The sequence below is a fragment of the Coregonus lavaretus genome (assembly GCF_964263955.1).
Source record: "Coregonus lavaretus genome assembly, chromosome: 6".
NCBI lineage: Eukaryota > Metazoa > Chordata > Actinopteri > Salmoniformes > Salmonidae > Coregonus > Coregonus lavaretus.
Window position 1 is genome coordinate 7,681,791 of NC_139993.1, and position 20,566 is coordinate 7,702,356.

At 46.0% G+C, this 20,566-nt stretch overlaps 1 protein-coding gene across 1 annotated transcript in view; it reads left to right on the top strand.

Annotated features, from left to right (window-relative positions):
- The window catches only part of LOC311131498 (nucleosome-remodeling factor subunit BPTF-like), a 50,165-nt gene that overhangs the window by 11,522 nt on the left and 18,077 nt on the right, over nt 1-20,566 (top strand). Inside the window, exons 4-15 of the mRNA XM_084164524.1 lie at nt 5,475-5,720; nt 6,344-6,535; nt 7,854-8,203; nt 8,432-8,650; nt 9,270-9,418; nt 11,047-11,178; nt 12,756-12,885; nt 13,363-13,498; nt 13,859-14,170; nt 14,327-16,283; nt 17,242-17,366; nt 20,179-20,307. Of these exons, the coding sequence (XP_084020650.1) occupies nt 5,475-5,720; nt 6,344-6,535; nt 7,854-8,203; nt 8,432-8,650; nt 9,270-9,418; nt 11,047-11,178; nt 12,756-12,885; nt 13,363-13,498; nt 13,859-14,170; nt 14,327-16,283; nt 17,242-17,366; nt 20,179-20,307 (4,077 nt within the window). The remainder of the gene's footprint in view (nt 1-5,474; nt 5,721-6,343; nt 6,536-7,853; nt 8,204-8,431; nt 8,651-9,269; nt 9,419-11,046; nt 11,179-12,755; nt 12,886-13,362; nt 13,499-13,858; nt 14,171-14,326; nt 16,284-17,241; nt 17,367-20,178; nt 20,308-20,566) is intronic.

Here is a 20,566-nt window from a genome sequence, read left to right on the forward strand (position 1 = left end):
GGGTGCCATTTGGGACATACCCTTAGTCAAGAGGGGGTACTTCAAGTCAATGATTGGTTGTTTGGCTGTTGCCTGTCTATGAGGGAAAGGAGCGCAATTACTGCAATGCCAGCCTCAATGGAATAGATTGTCCCAATTCAAAGAGATGATTTTGATTTGTAACAATTTGTGATACGCTGTCATTTCCATCAGTCATTGATTTTGCCTCTTGACAATGCTCAGTGGTTTGGAGAGAGCTACTAGCCTACTACTCTATTTCCCCTTCAGTTCCTCCCCTATGATGAATGAATGGTGTTAAGGGATGAGCAAACACTTACTCTGGTTTTGTCCAAAAATGGCACCCTATTCCATATGTAGTGCACTACTTCTGACCAGGGCCCATAGGGTGCCTTTTGGGACGCAACTACTCTCTGTCTCTTGGTGTGTGTGATATTCATCATCGGTATAATTTTCTCTGTTCGGTTGATTCTAACGAGGTTGCTGATTTGCATCCTGCCCATGGCTGCACCTCTCAATGTTGTCGGCCTCTGAATTGGTAACGTGAAGGTGCTGATCAGCGCGGCAACACACACACACACACACACACACACACACAAACTTATTTCAGATCCATGGTATTGGGTGTGTGTATGGGTTTTGCAGTTATGACTCATGCAAGTTGTGCACATTAGCATTTTGTGTGTGTGCGTGTGTGTCTGCACGTTTGCATATGTGTGAAAGGATATGCACATCATGTAAGCCTTTAGATAGAGTAGTCCATATATGGTAGTGCTGTCAGTTATTTTTTGTTTTTTAAACAACTAATTGACCATCTCAGTTCAATTATTTGAATTCCATTTCGTTGTGTTTTTTTCTCAGAGCTCAATGTTCACATTGCGCTGCAGTTTCTCTAGAGATAAATCACATCATGCCCGAACTGTGCGATGTAGTAGGGAGTTGTAGTTTCCAACAGGCTGATGTTCTACATAGTTTAGCGCAGAAAACATGATAATTAACTACAATGACCATAATCCATTGCACAGCTACTTGTCTGGTCTGTTTCTTTTACGCCGCGTGCTGTGCTACGGAAGAGACAGAAGAATGCGCGGTCAAGAGGGGATACATAGAGAGCAGTTTCTTCGCGGTATCTCTACCTGAAAATACATGATCTAAGTGATTGATAGTTGGTATTCAGCAGTCATAAGCCTTATTTACTTTGAAGAACTACTAAAATAATGATTTTGTCAGACAGCATAGGTAGCAGCTTTATAGAGATGAGATGATGACTTGGAATTAAATAATAAAGTAGTCAAATAAAACAAATGTAATATACACAACAACTGAAATATTTTATTAAAGTAATGTGAACAACTGATGGTTGATAAGTGATGGGCAGTCACTACCGTCATGGGACTTTTATTAATTGTTTTATTCTGTGTTGTTTCAGCATTCAACCCACATAATGCATAGTGCATTTAATGTAAAAAATTATATAATAATAAAACGAAATAGAAAATCTTTATTTTTTTATAATCTAACCGAACTGACCTCAAAAAGTACTAATCGCTCAGCACTAATGTATGGCACTAGCATACCGCTATCCTTCTCCCCCTGCCTCTGTCAGATTATCATAGTGGATTTACCCTTCCTTCCCAAAGCAATATCCGAAATATTTCCAAACCCCTCGTATTTGGGTAAGTAGGTCCTGATCAGTGGGGCAGTGGCAGGTTGGCTGGCTGGTTGTGTTTGAGTGCCTCTATCTCCTCCTGTGCTGGCCTGGCTGTAGGCTCTGAGCTCTGGGGGCTCTGGCATTGCTCCAGCAGGCTTCACTGGGAGGAGGTCCAAGATGGCAGGACTGAATGTCTCTGAGGCAGAGAGAGATGGTCGGATAGAGAGAGTCAATGGTCATTGGTGGGGTGGGTTCACGGTTAAGGGACAGTGGAAGAATATGGAGGCAAAAGGTCAAGAAACAGGGGGAGGAGAGAGATGGAGAAAGAATGGCGAACATAGAGGAGGAGAGAGGAAGGTAAGAAAGAAAGAGAGAGAGAGAGAGGAGAGAGGGATTTGAAAGACGAGGAGGGACATGGCTGTGCTGGGTGTCCTCCTGTCTTCTATACATAGCCAAGTTAGCCAAGCCAGCCCATCTGAACCAAAGGTCCCTGGGTGTGAGGGGCTCAATTGTCTAACACCAGAGAGCCTGCCAATGACTCCTCCTCTGCCCCCTCTGTCTCCCCCTCCCTTGATCTCTCTCTCTCCCTCTCTCTGCTCCCTCTGTCTGTACCCTTCCTCTCGCCCTCCCCCAGTTACATGAATACTACCCAGGCATGTCGAAGGGCCATAGGAACCAGTACAGCCATTCCATGACAACTTTACTATCCAGTCCCAGTTTGGCTGGGCTCCAAACAGTTTCCTCCTCTCCTTCATGACAACTGATCTGATTAAAGAACAAATGGGATGGTTGAATGTGATAGGGTGTTAAGGCTATCCAATCCTTTTGCCTATCAGTGGTCTCGAGGTGACGACAAGAATAGGAAGCTGTTGTAACAGCTATTAGTCTATGTGTGCTATTGCTGAGGCTTTTTAGATTGGGACTCGTATCTGTAGCCTGGTCCTAGATCTGTGTTATGTTTGACATGGCAATGACCGTAGGACTTTGTTATACAGTATAAACAGATCTGGGACCAGGCTACTGTAACTGTGCCATGGTGATGGACACGGATACAGACTGAGATCATGTTCTCTGTTGTTGTTCCTCCCATTGAGAATTAATGGTTTGAAATCTCACCAGTGAGTCTACTTACGACACACTCCTGCACACACACTGTGGAAATCACATTATGTCTGAAAGAGCCTTTTACACACTTCCTCTTTCACACGCACGTAGACAAACACACCACACACACACACACACAACATAAGACACTGGCATTGGCAGAACGATGACAGATCCCAGATTGGGCCCCCTAGGAAGACTCTTTAGGCTGCTGTCAAGGCTTCTCCACCACACACACACACACACACACACACACATGCTCTCCAGCGACAAATGACAGAGGAAGTAGGCTGTCATTGATGCCTGAAATATTAAATAACCTGCTTCATCACAGAGTACGACTTAAATCTCTCAGCATGTGGTCCTGCGAGAGAGTGGAATTCACACATTCATACAGGCTCATTTCTTTGTTTTAACGCATTGAGCAGTTGTATAAGCCGCGACGATTTCTCATTATGCGGCTATCATTTCAGTTAAGTGTCATTTTGAGGCGGTGTTCAATTCCAAGCACAGCTGGGTGCTAATGTGCTCATTACCAGACAGACTACATGGCCATTCCTATAGTATATCCCAGAGAAAAGCACAGTTAGTAGCAAGCTTTCAAACATAGGTTTGAATGTTTGATTCATCTGGCATAATTGCGCCATGGTCAAATAAGAAAATGTATTGATTAAGCGTACTCTGTTAAAGCTAATGCGTAGGCTGACTGACTCTCTACACACCGTTGCTTGCTGGCTAGAATACGAAGAATGCTCTGTGAGTTATAGCTGTTTTATAGGCTAGTCAATAAAACAGGAGTTTATGCTCAGGCAGTATGAGACAGTCAAGGTGTAGCTCGGGTGCATAACTCAGCGCCTTGATTTCTGCAGTCCTGCTGGTTTCAATTTCTAGCTGACTAATCACCATTCTCTAATAACTCAGACTTTATTGTGTTGTCCTTGATAGTGTTTAGTCTATATACTGCTAGTTATTTGGTATTTTTGGCTGAATGTTTATTTGTTTTTATATATATATATATATGTGTGTGTGTGTGTGTGTGTGTGTGTGCGTGTGTGTGTGTGTATAGTTTTCCCACAATTAAACATTTTAGACATACAGTGGGGGAAAAAAGTATTTAGTCAGCCACCAATTGTGCAAGTTCTCCCACTTAAAAAGATGAGAGAGGCCTGCAAAAAATCCAGAACACCACATTGTAGGATTTTTAATGAATTTATTTGCAAATTATGGTGGAAAATAAGTATTTGGTCACCTACAAACAAGCAAGATTTCTGGCTCTCACAGACCTGTAACTTCTACTTTAAGAGGCTCCTCTGTCCTCCACTCGTTACCTGTATTAATGGAACCTGTTTGAACTTGTTATCAGTATAAAAGACACCTGTCCACAACCTCAAACAGTCACACTCCAAACTCCACTATGGCCAAGACCAAAGAGCTGTCAAAGGACACCAGAAACAAAATTGTAGACCTGCACCAGGCTGGGAAGACTGAATCTGCAATAGGTAAGCAGCTTGGTTTTAAGAAATCAACTGTGGGAGCAATTATTAGGAAATGGAAGACATACAAGACCACTGATAATCTCCCTCGATCTGGGGCTCCACGCAAGATCTCACCCCGTGGGGTCAAAATGATCACAAGAACGGTGAGCAAAAATCCCAGAACCACACGGGGGGACCTAGTGAATGACCTGCAGAGAGCTGGGACCAAAGTAACAAAGCCTACCATCAGAAACACACTACGCCGCCAGGGACTCAAATCCTGCAGTGCCAGACGTGTCTCCCTGCTTAAGCCAGTACATGTCCAGGCCCGTCTGAAGTTTGCTAGAGTGCATTTGGATGATCCAGAAGAGGATTGGGAGAATGTCATATGGTCAGATGAAACCAAAATATAACTTTTTGGTAAAAACTCAACTCGTCGTGTTTGGAGGACAAAGAATGCTGAGTTGCATCCAAAGAACACCATACCTACTGTGAAGCATGGGGGTGGAAACATCATGCTTTGGGGCTGTTTTTCTGCAAAGGGACCAGGGCGACTGATCCATGTAAAGGAAAGAATGAATGGGGCCATGTATCGTGAGATTTTGAGTGAAAGCCTCCTTCCATCAGCAAGGGCATTGAAGATGAAACGTGGCTGGGTCTTTCAGCATGACAATGATCCCAAACACACCGCCCGGGCAACGAAGGAGTGGCTTCGTAAGAAGCATTTCAAGGTCCTGGAGTGGCCTAGCCAGTCTCCAGATCTCAACCGCACAGAAAATCTTTGGAGGGAGTTGAAAGTCCGTGTTGCCCAGCGACTGCCCCAAAACATCACTGCTCTAGAGGAGATCTGCATGGAGGAATGGGCCAAAATACCAGCAACAGTGTGTGAAAACCTTGTGAAGACTTACAGAAAACGTTTGACCTGTGTAATTGCCAACAAAGGGTATATAACAAAGTATTGAGAAACTTTTGTTATTGACCAAATACTTATTTTCCACCATAATTTGCAAATAAATTCATTAAAAATCCTACAATGTGATTTTCTGGATAATTTTTTCTCATTTTGTCTGTCATAGTTGACGTGTACCTATGATGAAAATTACAGGCCTCTCTCATCTTTTTAAGTGGGAGAACTTGCACAATTGGTGGCTGACTAAATACTTTTTTCCCCCACTGTACATAATATGTATTTTAATTATCTAATCAATTAAATGAATCAATCAATCTGTGACATCTCCTTTCTCCAGAGGAGATCCTGGACCGGCTGAGAGCCAAGCAGGTGGAGGAGCTGGAGGAGGTGAAGCGCCGGGCGGCTGAGGAGAGGGAGAAGGCGGAGGCGCAGAAAACTCTCTGGAAGGAGGAGGAGACGGAGGGGGGAGAACCCAAGGAGAAGACTGATGACCTAGAGAAGAAGGGAGAGGAGGTGGTAGCAGTGGAGGGCAAGGCTGAGAAGGACAATGACCAGGTGACCAAGGAGGGGACCACCATTACAGGTAAGAGACACACACACTCCATCTAACTAAAGCTACTGCAACACCATGGTCCAACAGGCTCTACGGGCAGTTTGATATTTCTGTGTCAGGATATAGAGCGATGTAGGCCTAATTAATTATTGATCCGTTTCCCACAGCTCTCTTCTCTTTCTGTGCCTATTAGAAATCCCTTGTGTTGCTTGTCAACACATCGGAGACCACTTTGTCAACTTAAAACTATGCCTTCAGCAATACTGCTGATAACCCCTCGGTAATAAGCGTCCTCACACCAAGTTTTACACAATGCCTACTAGTCTTATTACAATACAACATCTTCTATATACCCACGCTGGAAGTGCTTGTTGTGCATATTCCATACAAGGTCTGGTACATACACTTTGACCAACTCTGTTTGAGATTTACGTTGACATTTTAGTCATTTAGTAGACGCTCTTATCCAGAGCGACTAACAGTAAGTGAGTGCATACATTTTCATACTGTGTAATTTTATTGGCCGCCATCTTGGCATCAAAAGTTCCAAGATAATTACATTCTAGTGAGAATGCAAATTTGAATGGAGTTAAAATGGTGTCAACATGTAGGATAGTTTGCCAAACTCTGAATATCTGCGACTCTGATTGTAGCAGAGCTGGCTCCCTCTACTGGTGAGGGCTCCATCCCAGAGGGGAGTAAGCCTGATCTCCCGGCTCCACAACCCACCCTCCCCGCAACAGAGGCCCCCAGCCCTGCCGAGGGGGGGCAAGACCTCCCTACCGGGGCCCGAGAGCCTGGGGACGAGGCCCAAAGCAACATGGAGGGCGTGCAGGAGGCTGAAGGTACCAAGGGGGTGGTGTCACTGTGAACTTTGAACCCCATTCATCAACCCCCTCCATTCACTTGCCGTGCTTGGGTTGTTCCTCTCCTAACATCCCGCCTTCCCCTTTTTGCACCGCTCTACCCTTGGTCGCTGTCCCTCTTGCATCCCTCATTTAATTCGCTGTCAAGCACCTCAATAATTGATCTTGCAATCAACAGGATTTTTCAACACTTGCAAACACCTGAATTTCAGCTTCGGTATTGAACGCTTGTCACAACTGTGCTGAATACCTGCTGTTATTTCATTCCAAAAGAAAGTTTAAAGCTAATTGCTTTGATGTGCAATCAGGTTGAATAGCCTGGCATGAACCACAATGACTTTCAGACAAAGCATTTCAGTTTGAACCTTGTGGGCGCTATTATCCAATCAGCACAAGTGCATTGCTTCTGGCTTGCCTGCTTGTTATCATTATCATCAGTGTGCCCACTGTTGGATGCTTGCCTCAGAGAACATGGCTCATTGTGAAGAACCATCATGGCTGCCATGATTCAATATCCATCTTCATGTGTTGCATTTCTAAAAAGAGCTTCACCTTTATTGTGCTAGTGGTGTAAAACCAAGTGTGTTGGGTTTGGCCATATGTCACATTCCTGTCATGTTGACGCTGTACCCTTAATCTTTCATTGGATTGGTGTCTTATCTGTTGACATCCATATTCACCTCTGGGTGGACGTTGACCTTAGGCTCAGATCTAGGATCAGCCTTACCCATCCCTCACCATTCAGAACTGACCTTGGATCAATGTCTAGGGGCAACGTCATCCTACTCCCCCATGCTCGTCCCCTAAAGGGGTGATTAGTCATGCCTTTAATGCATGGGTCCCGATCATTATTACTATGAATCATCATAACCCTATTGGCTGTGTAAAAGGTTGCGTGTGGGCACTACAGGAATGACACGCATGCAGCTTCATGACACTAGAGGGAGCTATTGCATGTCATTTTAACTTTGAACTTGCTCTTGACAAGGGGCTGTCTGTTGGGTCTTCTCTTGAGAAGTCCACATCCCAGGCAAACAAAAATATAGATTGTATTACATGCCACAATCCAAAATGAATTAAAAAGATAGGCACCATATAATCTCCGGATTCCCTGGTGCTTATCCATTCATTTGGGTCGAGGCATATAGCTGGATCTACATACATGATTGCGTGGGATGTGGACTCTTGACATATTACTAATTTTGACGTCTGAAAGTATCTGTCAAACTTTGATTTTGCAGTATTATACCATCCCTTTAAAGCATGATTTTAAATAGTGACTTACGTTGTGTTTTAGAGAAGGCAGGATCTGATTCTAGCTCTCCTAGTGGAGAGGGGGTCTCAAGCCTAAGCCAGCCAACTCAGCCCGGTGGTGAGGAGAACAGCAACAGCAGCACCATTGCCAGGGAGTCCCCCAGGGGCCCGGAGGAGCCCGACCTGGCCGACCGGTCCTCTCAGTCCTCTGTCAACAGCCAGGACGACCAGGGGGTGAACGGCGAGGCCGGTGGTAAGCGGTCGGCAGTCACTCCGGGCGGCCGCATGGTGACCCGCCTGCGTAACCCGGAGAGCAAGCTGAGCCAGCTGAAGAGCAAGAAGGTTGAGGAAGCCGTCCACGAGGCCAACAAGGGCTACAAGGAGGGCAAAGAGGTGATCACTATTAATCTACAAAAAATACTTTTTAGCCATTGCATTCATAGCTATCCTTAGGTGTACTAAACTTTGTTTGAGATTACTTTGTATTTTTCGTAATCGTGGGCCTAATATTTACATCTAAAAATATCATGCATTTATTTCAATTTGAGTGTCGCTCGTCTGTTATTAACCTATCATGTATTTGATTTACCTTTGATTTGACCCCCCCTCTCCTCACTCCAGGTGCTGGTGGTGACCCCGGCGGGCGACGTGTCGCGCCTCAGCACGCGCAGTCTAACAAGCAAGGAGGTGGTGATGAAGGGCACACTCAGCCACTTCTTCAAGCTGGGCCAGGAGGGCAAGTACCGTGTCTACCACAACCAGTACAGCGGAAATACGCTGGCCCTCAACAAGCCCCAGCACCGTGAGGACCTGGACAAGCGGCGACACCTCTCGCACAAGGTAAACTTATTTTAAGATAACTTTAGCTTGCACACAACTGAAGGAGTCAACATAAACTTGAACAGATAAACACTTGCTCTATTTTTTAGATTCAACTGTTTAAAGGGATACTTTGAGATTTTGGCAATGAAGCCCTTTATCTACTTCCCTAGAGTCCCATGAACTCGTGGATACCTTTTATGTCTCTGCGTCCAGTATGAAGGAAGCTAGAGGTAGTTTCCAGAGCCAATACTAACTAGCGTTAGCGCAATGACTGGAAGTCTACAGGATAGCAATTGCGCCAGCGCTAATTAGCAACTTTCTTCAAACCGCACGCTGAGACATAAGAATGGTATCCATGAGTTCGTCTGACTGTGGGGAAGTAGATAAAGGGCTTCATTACCAAAAACTCTGAAGTATCCCTTTAAGTCTTTGTTTCCTCCTTTCAGTCGTCTTTGTATCTTGTACAGTACTGGCCCTCTATCCTTGTTTGATTTGAGCTGTTTTTTTTCGCTTCAATTTCTCTAATTGTTGCTCCTTCTTAATGCATGTTTAAGTTTGTTTTAGATGTACAGTGCTTTGTGATTCCCCCATGTAATGAAAAGCTCTCTACATATAAAGCTGTTATTTTATTATTCAGTTTTGCATGACGCCGGCAGGCGACTTCAAGTGGAACGGCTCCATCCACGGCTCCAAAGTGCTGACCATCTCCACGCTGCGCCTCACCATCATCCAGCTGGAGACCAACGTGCCCGCACCCTTCATGCACCCTAACTGGGCTTCACACAGGTACGGCTGGAATGTGGGCTCTGGGTGTTTTTGAGAGCCTAGTTGGTTGATTTACAATTTATGAAAGAATATGATCAAAATGTTTTTAACCCATAAGAGTCTAAGCTGTGTCTAAGTCAGGGGAGGGTGGAGGGGGGGTTCTACTAAGCTATATGGAATTGTTTTAAGAAGGTCATACCAAGGATCATTTAGCTATTTGATTTGGAATTTTAAGACCGTTTGAAGTATCAAAACAAATGTATATAAAAACATATTTGATGAAAAATTATTTTTGGCCTTACTGCTATTAGTCCATAAAAATGTGTTGAATAACAGATTCACTACATGGAACAACAGTCCCCACCATAAATCCAAGGGAAGTTTCTTCTGAAGTGTCTGTCCTATGTATGAGAGATATAAGAAAGATCAGGATTATAAAACATTTTGGGACATGTATTTAACCCCTTATTTCTGGCATTAAACAGTCTCCATATACGTGTACTTCCATACATTTTTCAATTGGTACCGGGGGACCTTCAGACGAGTCTTGTGAGGCCTGTGGGCGTCCTAGAGCAAAACAACCAACATGTACAGTACCAGTCAAAAGTTTGGACACACCTACTCATTGCAGGGTTTTACATTGTAGAATAATAGTGAAGACATAAAAACTATGAAATAACACATATTGAATCATGTAGTAACCAAAAAAGTGTTAAACAAATCAAAATATATTTTATATTTGAGATTCTTCAAATAGCCACGCTTTGCCTTGATGACAGCTTTGCACACTCTTGGCATTCTCTCAACCAGCTTCACCTGGAATGCTTTTCCAACAGTCTTGAAGGAGCTCCCACATATGCTGAGCACTTGTTGGCTGCTTTTCCTTCACTCTGCGGTCCGACTCATCCCAAACCATCTCAATTGTGTTGAGGTCGGGGGATTGTGAAGGCCAGGGTCATCTGATGCAGGACTCCATCACTCTCCTTCTTGATAAAATAGCTCTTACACAGCCTGGAGGTGTGTTGGGTCATTGTCCTGTTGAAAAACAAATGATAGTCCCACTAAACCCAAACCAGATGGGATGGTGTATCACTGCAGAATGCTGTGGTAGCCATGCTGGTTAAGTGTGCCTTGAATTCTAAATAAATCATAGACAGTGTCAACAGCAAAGCACCCCCACACCATAACACCACCTCCTCCATGCTTTACGGTGGGAAATGCACATGCAGAGATCATCCATTCACCCACACCGCGTCTCTCAAAGACACGGCGGTTGGAACCAAAAAATCTCAAATTTGGACTCCAGACCAAAGAACATATTTCCATCGGTCTAATGTCCATTGCTCATGTTTTTTGGCCCAAGCAAGGGGTTGTTAAGTGTTCATTTAACCATTGTGTGCTCTTCCTGTTTTGGGGAGGGGGGCACTGGCTATTATTTAGATACTAGTTTGTGATATCATATTTGGTGATAACATATTTGTTTTTACATGTTCATCGAAGTTAGCGTGCGCTGCTCTTGTTCAGTTCTGACTCCAGCAGTCCCAGATGACCGATAAAGTCACACTGTCATGATTTGATGTCACCGTGATTCCATATGACGGATAACACCATTGTCTGACTCCCTTTGGCTTTGTTTTGGTTTTCATCAGGAACAACTGGATTAAGGCGGTGCAGATGTGCAGTAAGGCCAGGGAGTTTGCCCTGGCCATGGCCATCTTGGAGTGTGCCATCAAACCTGTGGCCCTGCTCCCTGTCTGGAAGGACGCGCTGGGACACACCAGGCGAGTAGACTCAGAGCACACACAGTCACGTCTTTCACTTTAAACTGGCATCAAGTCATCAAGAGAACCTATTTTACCGTGTTATGGCATCCTTAGAATGTCATTACCACTTCAAATAACGCCTTAATACCATTTAAGCAGCCACTTCCAAGTGTGACCTCAGAATGAGCGCAAACCCTAGACCAGTGGCAGCTGCTGAATGGCTGAATACCCGGGGCGCGGGGTGGTTGGAGTTGTCAACAAAGCAGCATGACAGAAATATGATGCCAACTTTTCGAACTATCGTTTCTTCTTTGAGAAGATATATAAAGTGATCTGTGCATTTGAACTACAGCATAAATACACCTATTTCACTTCTGCATGAAAAAAACTGAATGACCACTGCTGAACATGCTGCCACTGTTTTGAACAGATTAGATTATACTATTGAACGAGTAGCCAGCTCACAAACAAACAAGTGCTCCAGGGCGAACGCAACAAGCATGCAGATGCAGTAAGTGAAAACACTATCTAACTGGGGATAGCTAGCTAACATAATGTCACAAAGCATGGTGTGCTAGGCAGTTAACTTTCATTCTGAAATAACTTCATATTTCCGAGTTAGTCAGATATTCGTTTTGAAAGACTTGAAATTGACCCCCCAAAATTAATTTGACCAAAAAATCGACCAAACTATTTCTCAGTGTTTCTGTCCCATACAGTAGAAGCTGATGAACACCGTGGGGGGAAACAATAACATTGGCCAGCCACCGTCGTGCTTTTTTGTCCTACCAGATCTGCGATGAGAAGGTTCTAGTTAGTGTATCCCTCTGGCCTTCGACTCTTGTTGGATGTAGTTGTCCAGTTTATCAGGTCCCAGGCTCCCATGACTGTTAAGAATATTTATTTACAAGTTAATTACAATTAGCTTTTTGCTTTAGCGCCTTCTGTACCTGATAGAGCAGATCTAATCTCACGTGTGGAAGTAAGCTGTCTGGCGCGAGACATTTGAACCGTTTATCGGTGAATCGTTACATCCCTAGTATGAAGCAATGCATTCGGCATGCATTCAAATTGATATGCTTGTATAAACATTGAAACACACTGCCTTCCAAATGGAACCCTATTCCCTATATAGTGCACTACTTCTGACCAGGACCTGGTCAAAAGTAGTGCACTACATAGGGAATAGTGTGCACTACATAGGGAAGACCAGCATACCCAGAGGTGATCAGCAGCAGATCAAATGGCCCGCCCCTGGTGTGTAGCACAATATTTATATACTGGGGGGAAACGCTGCTACCTGTTCTACTGATGTGTAAAGACCGCAACTCTCCTCCTCTTAACTGCCTTGATTGTGTTATAGTAACGGTGGGTATGTGGGTGTGCAAAGTCAGTCAAGGGGCTCGCGTCATTTGTGTGTGTATGTGTTGCATGGAGCCTTGCCAAGAGCAACGAGGGTGTTACCCTCCTCTACCTTTTGATCCGGGCTAGCCCAGACCTTGCACTCACACCAGAGTGCATTGAAGGAATCTGCTTTTGAACTGACTGTGTGTGTTTGACTTTCTCTCTCTTCCCCTTTCTGTGCCACCATGCAGGCTACACCGTATGACGTCCATGGAGCGGGAGGAGAAGGAGAAGGTGAAGAAGAGGGAGAAGAAGCTGGAGGACGAGGAGACCATGCAGCAGGCCACCTGGGTCAAGTACACCTTCCCCATCAAGCACCAGGTATTACACACTCACAGACACCCACACACACACTTAAGGGCTGCTACACATACACACACACAGACACCCACACACACACTTAAGGGCTGCTACACATACACACACACAGACACATACACCCCTTTCATTTGGCCCTTGTTTACCGACCGAGCCCAGGCCCTTTTAAGTCGAAGCTCTACCACTCTATTTACGACCGGGCCGTTCACCATCACCCCTAATCGCCAGGACGTGTTTAATTGCCACTTCCTGCCTCCCAGAATGCAGAGCGGTGTTAAAAGCCCTTTGATGAGGCGAGTGTCCGAGCTCCGGTGGGAGTGTCATCTTTCACATAGTGGCCCTGCTAGATAGGTTTACTTAATGGTGGGTGTGAATACCCTCTGGCCCTCTCATTTCTCTCTCTCCCCCCTCCCCCCTCTCTCTCCTTTCCACTTCCGTCATTCCGCTTTCCGTCTCTCTTTCTCTCTCTTCCGTGTGAAGGTGTGGAAGCAGAAGGGAGAGGAGTATCGCGTGACGGGCTGGGGCGGCTGGAGCTGGATCAGCAAGACACATGTGCACCGCTTCCTGACCAAACTGCCCGGCAACACCAACGCCAACTACCGCGCTGAGCTGGAAGGTCAGCAGGAGCGTTCTAGTTTGTCTCCTCTTCATAGAGATAGATAGAGCTCTCATCTTTGTATCTGTGCCTTTATGGCATCTGTGACAGCACTGGCAATGGCAATGTCCATGCAAAAACAAATTATATCCAACTAGAGATCGTCATCCATCTCTATGGTTTGGTTTGAAAGAAGTCAAGGAATTCAGTGGACAAATGTACACATAGCTGTCAAACTCCTCCTCTTCCTTCTTAATTGCCAAAAGTTGTGAGAAATGTACGATTACATTTCACATGGGATAACACTCCCCTGTAAAATTGACTCTACTAATATAAATGTGGCTATGATAACTCAAACAAGTATTTTTTCTTCCTTCGCAGCTGCCAGACGTGGCGAGAAATGCAACTTGCTGGACTTGGGTCCAAGGCCAAGGTTGTTCAAAACAACTGTAGCTTCAGAACCCCAGGGAAGCAGAAGACCCGTGGAGAAAGATGGGGGTACTACGCCCACCACCACTACCACCCCAGAGCCCTCAGCAGACCGCCTGTTGGGAGAGAAGACGAAGGAAATGCCAGAGGAGGGAAAGAAAGAAGAGAGTGACGAGCCAGCGAAAGTGAAGATGCAAGACTCCGCTGCAGACAAGATGGAGGTGGACCCTAGCCTCTCAGACTCAGGACAAGATGATGAAAAAGGTTAGCGCTTTTATAGACTGTCATTGACTTAGCTAACTAACACATGCAATATCAGTCACACATATTATTGAATCCACCAGATCTTCACCATTGTTCAGACGAGAGGATAAGAAGAATGATCCAGTAACTTACGTGTCCATTTTGTTTTTCTGTCAGAGACCAGCAGCAGCCCAGGGACCGAGACGGAGACGACGTCCGTGAAGCAGGAGCCTGGCGAGGGGAAAGCAAGGCCCTTTAACTACGACGTGGTGGACGTGGCCCAGGGCTTCCTGACACGCGTGGCCTACAAAAAGAAGGTCAAGGCCTCCAAGCTGGACGGTCTGCTGGAGCGCCGCGTCAAGCAGCACGCCCTGGAGGAGAAGCAGAGGGTTCAGGTCGCCCTGGCCAAGCCTACCCCAGCGAAGACCACCCCGGCCCTGCCGCAGACCCCACTCCAGCCCCAAACTCCGACCCAGGCCCAGAGTCCCACAGTGAAATTGGAGTTCAGCACCCCTTCGGTGCCACCTGCGCTTGCTCCATTGTCAGTCAAAGGGGAGGTGCAGGCGGACCCTTCAAAGACCGCTGAGGGGGTCCCTCACCTAGCCACAGCGACCACACCCAAAGAGCCTGCAGCTGAAGCATCCCCACCAACACAAAACCAAATGACCCCCCATAAACAGGAGGGAGACCTCCCTGAGAGGACTATAGGGCCCACAGGGGCCGGTTCAGGGCAGGAGGGCCTTAAAACGCCCAGCAGCACAGCGGAACCGATGGAAACTCAGAGTTCAGGTGGGATCCACTACACTGGTGGACCATCAGAGTCTACCAGCTCCAAGCCCGCTTTCACCGAGGGTGCAGGACCTGAAGTGGCCATTTTGAAACCTCACTCCACAACGATACTCCCAAGCACTATGACCCAGCAGGGCAGCCAGATTGCAGCTACCGTTCCTAAACCCCCCCAGCAGAGCACAGAGGAGAATGGGAAGGGGCCCGAGGAGAGGCAGGGCAATGGACAGAGCAGCACCGAGGCCATCGCCACTGGGTCCCAGCCCTTCTCTCTACCTCAGATCAATGGAAATGACAGCGTGGAGGCTAAAGCCTTGACCAACTCTTTACCAACTCTAAACGAGCCCTCCAACGCTCTCACTAACAGCTCTGAGGTGAACAGCCTAGGCAAGGTGGAGGGAGAGGGTCAAGTGGTCTCGCCCCTAAAGCCCCTGCTCAACGGCAATGTGGCCCCTGTAGCCGAGAGGACCGGGCCGGACAGCACGGAACCAAGGCCGGCTCCAAGGTTAGAGGTGGAGAGCAAGGTCACGGTGTCGGAGCAGGACTACCAGCCCCCGGTGAAGGTGGCCAGGCTGGAAAACAACGTGGAGGCGCTGGGGTCTACGACCACCCAGAGCACCCAGCAGCTCAACAACACCCAGCCCATGGAGGTTAAGCACGATGCTACTACGCCCAACAAAATGGCCCCCTCGTCGGTGCGCTCTGCCGAGGACTCCAGCCTCAGCAATGACTTTGCGGAGGAGAGCAGCAACAGTGGGGTGGGATCCTTCGGTAAGACCATCCTCACCCAGGTAACCACAACAACCACCACCACCACGGTATCCACGGAGTCTCGGCTAACGGCGGGGGTCTCAAGCTCTTCGGGGACGACAGCCGCGCCTGTAGTCTCAACCACCGAGAGCAGCGCGGTGTCCACGCTCACCACCATGACCAAAACCACCGTGACCAAAATGCTGTCACCCACGCCCGACAGCCAATCAGACGAGAGCCAGAGCGAAACGGTGACCGAGTACAAGACTACGCTCCTCGCCGCCCACAACGAGTCCTCTCGTTCAACCTCCTCCGTTTCGGGGTTCGTGACCTCGTCGACCTCCACCAAGGGCCGCGTTCGCCTCCTCAAGTTCTCGCGCACCAAGAAGACGCGCTCAGGCACCGCCTTGCCATCCTACCGCAAGTTTGTTACCAAGAGCCAACGTAAGAGCATCTTTGTCCTGCCCAACGACGACCTGAAGAAGCTGGCAAGGCGGGGGGGCATCCGTGAGGTGTCCATCTTCAGCTACAACGCCAAGCCGGCCCAGGACATCTGGCCCTACCCCTCGCCCAGGCCCACCTATGGCATCACATGGAGGTGAGAACACAGCTTTCAACGGGCTAGCGCCTTAGCTAACTGCATTATTTGAAATGATTAGGGCCCTGAGTTTTGCCAGACTACCTAGCTAGAGAAAACTCAGGGCTTTAAATATATGGGTTTTCTAATGCTCCATGTGATTTATGATTAGCGTTAGTTTCAGCCTTGCGCTCCATCAACTCTTAGCTGTGATACAGTCATACCACAATAACTAGAACCTCTTGAGCATGAATGCTCCGGCGAACGACTTGTCCTGTTGATTTGTTGGTAATGTCTTCTCGTCCTTCTGTTTGCTGTTAGTGGGTTTGGCCCCTATGACTCTGTTGTGGCTCTCACAGAGAGACCTCAGGTTATTTTGACCACCGTTTTTTACTGCTAGACGTGAATCATACTGGCGGTCTGCAAGTGTCAGGATGTTCGCGCTGCGTGTTAACCGCTCCGAGGATGTTTTCCCTGCCTGTGGTCAGTCAGTCACACTGGAAAAGGAGGAATGTCTTTCCCTGGCTGTGTCCCAAATGGCACCCTATTCCCTATATAGTGCACTGCTTTTGACCAGGGCCCTATAGTATACTATGGTATAGGAGTGCACTCTATAGGGATTAGAGTGCCATTTGGGACGCACACCTTGACTGTCCCAATATGTTTGTTTTTTTAGAAACATTTGTTCAACCTTTTTAAATAGCCAACAGAGGAAGCATACCAAAGAGTCAGGTTCATAGCCAACCTCGGAAACAAGGAAGTAACACGGTCATTTTACCTGGCTGCCAGGGTTGACTTATGAACTTTATGAACTCTGTGTGCATGTGAGTGTGTGCACGTGCTGTCTCTTTTTTATGTACCTGTATGGTAGCAGACAAAGGCTGTGTGTGTTGGTGACCCCAGACAGTTGTGTGTTTACGTGTGCGTATGTGCCTGTGTGTTTGTGTATGTGTGGTAACCTATTAGTCTGTCTCTGCAGGTACCGTCTCCAGACAGTGAAGTCCCTGGCAGGGGTCAGTCTGATGCTGAGGCTGCTGTGGGCCTGTCTGAGGTGGGACGACATGGCCGTCAAGCCCTCCGCCGCTGTAGGCACCACGCGCACAGGTAGACCATCCTTTCTCTGCATGTATCTCAACACCCACCCACCCATATACAGTTGAAGTCGGAAGTTTACATACACTTAGGTTGGAGTCATTAAATCTCGTTTTTTCAACAACTCCACAAATGTCTTGTTAACAAACTATAGCTTTGGCAAGTCGGTTAGGACATCTACTTTGTGCATGACACAAGTAATTTTTCCAACAATTGTTTACAGACAGATTATTTCACTTATAATTCACTGAATCACAATTCCAGTGGGTCATAAGTTTACATACACTAAGTTGACTGTGCCTTTAAACAGCTTGGATTCCAGAAAATGATGTCATGGCTTTAGAAGCTTCTGATAGGCTAATTGACATCATTTGAGTCAATTGGAGGTGTACCTGTGGATGCATTTCAAAGCCTACCTTCAAACTCAGTGCCTCTTTGCTTGACATCATGGGAAAATCAAAAGAAATCAGCCAAGACCTCAGAAAAATAATTGTAGACCTCCACAAGTCTGGTTCATCCTTGGGAGCAATTTCCAAACACCTGAAGGTACCACGTTCATCTGTACAAACAATAGTATGCAAACAATAGTCTGCAAGTATAAACACCATGGGACCACGCAGCCGTCATACCGCTCAGGAAGGAGACGCATTCTGTCTCCTAGAGATGAACGTACTTTGGTGCGAAAAGTGCAAATCAATCCCAGAACAACAGCAAAGGACCCTGTGAAGATGCTGGAGGAAACGGGTACAAAAGTATCTATATCCACAGTAAAACGAGTCCTATATCGACATAACCTGAAAGGCCGCTCAGCAAGGAAGAAGCCACTGCTCCAAAACCGCCATAATAAAGCCAAACTACGGTTTGCAACTGCACATGGGGACAAAGATCTTACTTTTTGGAGAAATGTCCTCTGGTCTGATGAAACAAAAATAGAACTGTTTGGCCATAATGACCATCGTAATGTTTGGAGGAAAAAGGGGGGATTTGCAAGCAGAGGAACATCCCAACCGTGAAGCACAGGGGGGGGGGGCAGCATCATGCTTTGGGGGTGCTTTGCTGCAGGAGGGACTGGTGCACTTCAAAATAAATGGCATCATGAGGAAGGAAAATTATGTGGATATATTGAAGCAACATCTCAAGACATTAGTCAGGAAGTTAAAGCTTGGTCGCAAATGGGTCTTCCAAATGGACAATGACCCCAAGCATACTTTCAAAGTTGTGGCAAAATGGCTTAAGGACAATAAAGTCAAGGTATTGGAGTGGCCATCACAAAGCCCTGACCTCAATCCTATAGAAAATGTGTGGGCAGAACTGAAAAGGCGTGTGCGAGCAAGGAGGCCTACAAACCTGACTCAGTTACACCAGCTCTGTCAGGGAAGCTTGTGGAAGGCTACCCGACAAGTTTGACCCAAGTTAAACAATTTAAAGGCAATCTAACAAATACTAATTGAGTGTATGTAAACTTCTGACCCACTGGGAATGTGATGAAATAAATAAAAGCTGAAATAAATCATTCTCTCTACTATTATTCTGACATTTCACATTCTTAAAATAAAGTGGTGATCCTAACTGACCTAAGACAGGGAATTCTTACTAGGATTAAATGTCAGGAATTGTGAAGAACTGAGTTTAAATGTATTTGGCTGAGGTGTATGTAAACTTCCGACTTCAACTGTACATTGTAGGGGAGGTGTACCAGTTTGATGTAGTCATTGCGTGCTAAGAATATGGGAGCAAATACTTAACTTTTTATAACTTGAATACACCTATGAGTGCATTTGTCCAACTACTTATGAGACCTTCAAATGGGGGGACTATATACATAAAGTGCTTTAATTTCTAAACTGTAAAACAGATACAGTGCCTTCAGAAAGTATTCACACCCCTTGACTTTTTCCACATTTTGTTGTGTTACAGCCTGAATTTAAAATGGGTTAAATTGAGATTTTGGTTGTCACTGGCCTACACACAATACTCCATAATATCAAAGTGAAATTATGTCTTTCAACATTTTTACAAATAAAATATAAAAATAGCTGAAATGTTTTGAGTCAATAAGGATTCACCCCCTTTGTTATGGCAAGTCTAAATAAGTTCAGGAGTGAAAATGTGCTGGCCATTCATTTGTAGCTCAAACGGTTCGGACGCTACCAAACAGAATTTGGCACATCTACGGTACCGATTTCATACGAGTCTCGTGACACTTGTGGGGTTCGTAGAGCAAAACGTGGGAGTCCAAAGACAAAGGTGCTTCTACAAGGGATTGACTCAAGGGTGTGCATACTTATGTAAATGAGATATTTCTGTATTTAATTTCCAATACATTTCAATAAAATCAAAAAACAGGTTTTCACTTTGTTGTTATGGGTTATTGTGTGTAGATGGGTGAGGAAAAAATATATATTTAATCAATTTTGAATTCAGACTGTAACACAACAAAATGGAATAAGTCCAGGGGTATGAATACTATCTGAAGTATTTCTGAAGGCACTGTATTTTTAAAAATACCCTCAAATAAAAGGTGACATTCTGTGCTTTCGCCTTATATGAAACATTTTACCTCAAATCCAGCTTCGCTGGCCAAATAAATACGTAGGGGAGTGTATATCCTAATATATCCACCATGAACCCTATTTCCTCTGCTACTCCTATTTACTTTTTACTCAAATATCAGAGGCTCTTCCCATGGAATGTCATTCCTGTGTATTGTATTGAATGGCAGCGTATTATGTCGTTACTCTGTGATGTCTTGGGAGTTGTTCTCTGCATCTTCCTCCTCCTTCATCCTACACCAACCCAGCCCTATCCCCACTCATTGCCACAGAGACCTCCGAGACGGAGATCACCACCACAGAGATTATCAAGCGCCGCGACGTGGGGCCCTATGGCATCCGCTCTGAATACTGCATCCGCAAGATCATCTGCCCCCTCGGCGCTCCCGAGACCCCAAAAGGTGAGGGAGAAGCAGCCGGCTAGAATAAAACTCCACATAGAATGTAAAATGTCGTTGTTGACACGATCTCTCTTACTCTCTTATTCTTCTCTCACTGCTTCCCCCTCTACTTTTGTTTTCTTGCTCCACCCTTACTCTCTCTCTCTCTCTCTCTCTCTCTCTCTCTCTCTCTCTCTCTCTCACTCTCACTCTCACTCTCACTCTCACTCTCACTCTCACTCTCACTCTCACTCTCACTCTCACTCTCACTCTCACTCTC